The sequence below is a fragment of the Chrysochloris asiatica genome, unplaced genomic scaffold (assembly GCF_000296735.1).
Source record: "Chrysochloris asiatica unplaced genomic scaffold, ChrAsi1.0 scaffold00009, whole genome shotgun sequence".
Taxonomy (NCBI): Eukaryota; Metazoa; Chordata; class Mammalia; order Afrosoricida; family Chrysochloridae; genus Chrysochloris; species Chrysochloris asiatica.
This window is the reverse complement of record NW_006408527.1, coordinates 1,438,213-1,444,543: the sequence shown is the minus strand read 5'-3', so window position 1 is coordinate 1,444,543 and position 6,331 is coordinate 1,438,213. Positions and strand designations below refer to the sequence as shown.

General features: G+C 38.8%; 1 protein-coding gene across 1 annotated transcript in view; it reads right to left on the bottom strand.

Annotated features, from left to right (window-relative positions):
- The window catches only part of USH2A (Usher syndrome 2A (autosomal recessive, mild)), a 1,370,557-nt gene that overhangs the window by 19,541 nt on the left and 1,344,685 nt on the right, over nt 1-6,331 (bottom strand). Inside the window, 1 exon segment of the mRNA XM_006834191.1 lies at nt 2,056-2,232. Within this exon segment, the coding sequence (XP_006834254.1) occupies nt 2,056-2,232 (177 nt within the window).

The following is a 6,331-nucleotide window of genomic DNA, read 5'->3' as shown; positions in this document are numbered from 1 at the left end:
AGAGAGAGAGAGAGAGCTGGCATGGCACTCTGGGTTAATGCAGAGATGGTTTAAACAGGGTCAGCAGTTCAAGCTTACCAGGTGCTCCTAGGACAAGGGTTGCTATGGGTCGGAACTGACTCAATAGCACTTAACAACAACAGTATATCTATAATCTATTAACTATGTATCTATGTATATGGTAGTGGTAGTGGTTATGTATTGTGGAGTAGAGATTCAAAGAATCACACCATTTTACACTATTTCCACCAAATAGATAACACTAGATGCAAATCACCTCAGGAGCATGGTTGGTCCTGGTTATGTGTTGTAGAGTCGGTTCCAACCCATAGTGACCTTGCATAGGGTTTCCAAGGCTGTAAATCTTTATGGGAGCAGAAAGTCTCAGCTTTCTTCCACGGAACAACTGGTAGTTTTGAACTGCTGTTCTTGAGGTTAGCAGCCCAACTCATAACCACTATGCTACCAGAGCTCCATATGTATGTATAAATATTTATATACATATATTGCTGTTGCTACTAGGTACTGTTGAATCAGTTCTAACCAACCCTATTTAGGGTTTCTGATGAGCAGCTGGTGGGTTTGAATCGCCGACCTTGTAGTTCACAGTCCAGTGCTGATCCTACAGCACCACACCAGGAGTCTATATATACATTTATTCTGCTTATGGTCTAAACACATTCCTTTAAAAAACTGAATTTCTACTTCCTAGTAAGAACAGAGGAGTCCTAGTGTGATGCTGTAGGATAAGCTCTAGACCACAAAGTCAGTGGTTCAAACTCACCAACTGCTCCTCAGAAACCCTACACAGGGTCACTATGAGTCAGAACCAACTCAATAACACTTAACAACAACAGTAAGAACAGAATCTTTCAGATGACATGATCTAACATCCTCTCTAGATGCCAGGAACCGGGGAAACAACTCTCACAAAATCTCACAGATACTGAGCGTCCTGGCTGAAAGAAGAACCTAGATCTCTAGTCAATCTAGTCTTTACAACACAATAAACTGTTACAGGTGACCAAGAAATGTGACCATGAAAATGCTATCATTAAGTTTCAAATAGTATAAATGCAATGGATTCCCTGGGTGGTGCAAATAGTTAATGTACTGTGCTACTAACTAAATAACTGGAGGTTCAAGTCCACCCAGATATGCCTCAAAGAAAGATCTGGAGATCTACTTTAAAGAAATCAGTCACGGAAACTCTAAGGAACACAGTTCTGCTCTGACACACATGGGTTGTCATTAGTTGGAGTCTACTAAACTTGACAGCTGGTTCAAATCACCAAGCAAGGAGAAGAAACTTTGGCTTTAGAAGGAAAAGAGATTTGATTGTCAGGGACAGGTACTGAGGAAACCCATATTCAGGGTCGTTAAGAGTTGGATATGGTCATTGTCTAATGGGGTTCTGCTTGAAGAATGGGGGATAAATCAAGAAAATCTGCATTATCTTAGGATACTAATTGAATACACTCAGATGCGATTGTCTTTGTGAACACAACCTGCCTCCTTTCCAAGCTTATTCATGCTGGTGACACATCACAGGGAAACAGCATTCTTGGGAGGACAGTATCTTAATGGCAACAATGCAATAGGCAGCAAATGGGAGGTGAGTACAGTAGCTTCTCCTCAATAACCTAGTGCCATTGAGTCGGTTCCTACTCAGAGACCCTACAGGCCAGAGTAGAACTGCCCCATAGTTTCGAGGCTGTGAATCATTACAGGAGAAGTCATGTCTTTCTCTAACAGGAGCTGGTAAGTTTGAACCACTTATCTTTTGTTAGCAGCCACCAGGGTCTTTGCTTTTCCACAAGAAGTGACTACTTAAACCAAGGCATTTTCTTAACGAGCACCTTCTAGTCACCTTTCAGATGAGTCCTGTTGTGGCACTACAGGATAAGTAAGATCGGCGGTTCAAAGCCATCAGCCGTTCCTTGGAAATCCTATACAGGGTCGCTATGAGTTGGAACCGACTTGACAGCACTTAACTATAACACAGCGGGGTAACAGAGCACCTTAAAAATGGATCAAAGGGAAACAGAAACTAACTTTTGTTCGCCGTCCTTTGTACGTAAAAGGTGGTGTCTAAGCCACCGTACACACTCTGCCCTCCATCCATCACCATGTACTCCTTCAGCGGGCCGTTCAGGAGGTAAGTGCCGCTCCAGATGACACACACCACAGACAAATTACTGTCCACGGAAAATGGGGCTCGGTACTGAGGCACTGTTGGGAGAAAGTTGTATATTTTAAAAATGGATACCACTGTGTGTGAGTATTTTAATATAAGCCTCCTACCCACCCCCCAAAAACGAGTCATTGCTGTAACACTTTTTCTTCAGTGTTAAAAAAAATGGCTTTGGGAGTGAAAATAAAGCCAATGGCAATGTGGGTGAAATGCTTTCTCTGCAACTTTACACCAACATTACAAAAAAGGAGAAAAAAATCAATGGAGAACGATGTTTTATGAAATAAAACTATTAACATACAATGGGTCTCCTCACCAACATAACCCTGGAGGTCATATTGTGTTGTGTTTTCCCTCTTTTAACAGGTACAGTGTCCTTAGCACTATTAACTATGGTAGATGGTTATTTTTCATATCATATCAAATCAATATTTATTGCTACAAAGCCCCAAGGATTAGATGAAGTTAATTTTTTTTTTCTCCAAATCAAACTACCTAGAACGTGAATCAAGTCCTTTTGGCACCCAGTTACTTTTAAAGCTTTTTCCTGGACTGTTAAGTTTGTTTTCAAAAATAGTTCAGTAGCCTTGCAAACAGCGATTCAAGTATACTAACACACTGTCCTGTCTAAGCAATCAACAGCACAACACATGAGTATATAAGCAAGTTCAGGTTTCCTAACTATTACATTAGATATGGAGCCAACTTTGTATGCATTATGCAGACATGATTCCTTTTCATTTTTCAGCTCCTTACTAAAACAAAAGGGGAAAAAAATCCCTACAGCAGCTTAACTTTCAAAAGAATAATTTTCGTCGAATAAATGAAGGGATACCATATCACTGAGCCAAATCAGAAGAGATTTATTTCATTAGAGCTAGTTTTCTCCAAAATAATCAATACATTTGTAAAAAGGTTGCTATGAGTCGAAACTGACTCCATGGCACATAACAACAATAACACACGAAACTGGTTTTTAGGAAAGAAAGAAGTGAGCGAGCTGTGAAAATAAGTTGGTTATCTTTTTTTTAGTTCTTCTTAAAAATATATGCATATATCTGTTGCTTATGGGAAAACAGCAGAATAAATAATTATGCTTTTATGTTCATAAAAATTCAACTCCAGAGACAAATATGACTCTTGTCTTTTAAAATGAAACATTTTCGTAAAACTGTAAGAAAAAAATTCCCCAAATAGCAAAACAAGAGCTAGCAAGCCCTTTTTCAATCTTTATTTTTCCAACTTTAATCTTGGCTAATATCATAATGGATCATACTATTTTCTTTATCTATGGCAGCCCTCTCTCACCCTAATTCAATAGATTCCCATTTCTCCTTATTTTATAATAGCACAAGTAACAGAGAGGCTTAGACATAGTATGAAAATATAAAGGTAAGAACCTTATTTGTCTTGCAGGATTGGAGATCTTCCTGAGAAGTGAGAATCAGCAAACAAGTACAATAACAAGTAATAACACGTTTCTCTAACCTCCCCAAATAAGACTAAGAAAAAGATGAGCTACCATGTCCCCTAACATGTGACATACTTTAGATCAAGTGATCTTCAAAAGAATCCATTTTTTCTGATAAGGAAACTAAAGTTCAGAAAGATCAAACATTTTGCCTGAAATCAATACTGGTTTGAGTAAGGGTTTAAGTCCAATAAAGGTTTGAGTCCAGGTCTGCTTAACTGCAAAGTTTCTCCTGCTTTGAAAACATTTTTATTCAAAGATATACAATTGATGAATTCACTTTATGGCTGCTTGTCAATGGTGTGTTCTAGCTGATTTGTAACAACCATGAAATCTTTAGTAACTTTGTAAGCCAGTTGTTAAACACAATCATGATTAAAAATTAAATTGTTGTTGGTGGTGTTAGGTGCCATTGAGTCAGTACTGACTCATAGTGAACCTATGCACAACAGAATGAAACACTGCCTAGTACTGGATCAACTTCACAATTGCTATGCCTGAGCACACTGCTGCTTCTACTGTGCCAATCCATCTTGTTGGAGGCCTTCTTCTTTTTCTCCAACTTTCCACTTTACCAAACATGGTATCTTTCTCCAGGGACTGATCCATCCTGATAATATGTCCAAAGTATGAAAGATGAAGTCCAGCCATCCTGGCTTCCAAGCAGCACTCTATTTCTTCCAACATAGATATGTTTGTTCTTTTGGCAGTCCAGGGTTCTTTGAGTATTCTCCCCCAACACCATAACTCAAATACATCAATGCTTCTATGGTCTTTCTTATTCACTGTCCAACATTTTCATGCATATGAGGTTATTGAAACTATCATGGCTTGGGTAAGGCGCACCTTAGTCATTAAACTGACATCTTTGCTCTTCAACACTTCAAAGAGGTCTTGCATAGCAGATCTGCCTAATGAAAAACACCATCTGATTTATTGACTGCTGCTTCCAGGAGTGTTGATAGTCATTCCAAGCAAAATGAAGTCTTTGACAGCTTCAATCTTTTTTCCACTTGTATGGATGTTGTTTATTCAGGGTTTTTGTTTTCTTTACATTGAGATGCAACCCATATCGAAGGCTGTGGTCTTTGCTCTTCACCAATTAAGTGTTTTATGTCCTCTTCGCTTTTAGCAAGCAAGGTTGTATCATCTACATATCACAGGTTGTTAATGAGTCTCCAATCCTGATGCCACATTTTTCTTCATATAATTCAGTTTCCCAGATTATTTCCTCTGCATATAAACTGAATAAGTATGGAGAAAGAACACAACCCTGGTGCACACCTTTCTTAATTTTAAACCATTCAGTGTTCCCTTATTTTGTTTGAACAACTGCCTCTTGGCCTATGTGCAGTTTCCTTATGAGTGCAGTTAAGTGTTCCGGAATACTCTTTCTTTGCAGTGTTGTCTATAGCTTGTCATGATTCATACAACAGAAAACCTTTGCATACTCAGTAGAGCACAACTGTCCAGTATTTTTCTGCTCTCAGCCAAGATCCATCTGACTACAGCAATGGTATCCCTCATTCCAGATCCTCTTCTGAATCTTATTTGAACCTTTGGAACTTCTCTGTTAAAGTATGGGTGCAGCTGTTTTTGTATTACACATCACTCGTCTATCAGTTTGTCGTACTGTGGTGCCTTGTGTGTTGCTGTGATTCTGGAAGCTATGCCACGGGCATTTTAAGGAGTGGTTATGAATCGGGCTGCTAACCTCAGGGTCAGCAGTTCAAAACTACCAGGTGTTCCACGGGAGAAAGATGAGGCTTTCTGCTCCCGTAAAGATTTACAGCCTCAGAAACCCTGTATAGGGTCACTATGAGTCTGAATCGACTCCACGACACATAACAACAACAACAACAACAAGGGTCACCCACAATGGACAGGTTTCAGCTGAGTTTCCAAATGAAGTCAGACTAACAAGGAGAGATGGGCTACTTCTGAATATTTAGTTACTGTAAACCTTAAGAATAGCAGTAGAACACTCAGCATCAAAAAATTAAATTATGTAAATGTAAGTAAACTATTTTACCTATGCTTCTGAGGTGATTTGTATGTAGTGGTATCTGTTTGGTGAAAATACTGTATAATGGTGTGATACTGTGAATCTCTACTCATCTCTGTCTTATATAAGGGCTGCTATGAGTTCCGGTGTTCCATGTTGGCACGAAACTTGATTGTTAACTTAAATTGGCCACAGTGGATGTATTTCCACCATGGAAATGGACAAACGCTGTAAACCAGATCCTCTTACTCTACAGGATGATTATTAAACATTAGCATAACACCTCTAGTCTCCTACTGAGGTGCAGTTCATGCAGATGGGGCTTTTGTGAGTGTATATGACATCAGATTCAAATAAAGTGGCAAATATAATTTTAAATATATTTTCTGGTTTACATTTTCTGGTACATGTTTCTCTTTTCTAGTGTGCAAAGGTAGTTAATAAAATGTGTAAAGATTTGGAATCAGAAATCCAAAAAGGAAGAACACGCTCAGCATTTCTCAAGCTGGGGGAACTGAAGAAAAAAATTCAAGCCTCGACTTTCGTTATTGAAAGATTCTCTGGGGAAATTATTGAATGATACAGAAAGCATTAAGAGAAGATGGAAGGAATACACAGAGTCACTGTACCAAAAGGAAATGGTTAATGTTCAATCATTTCA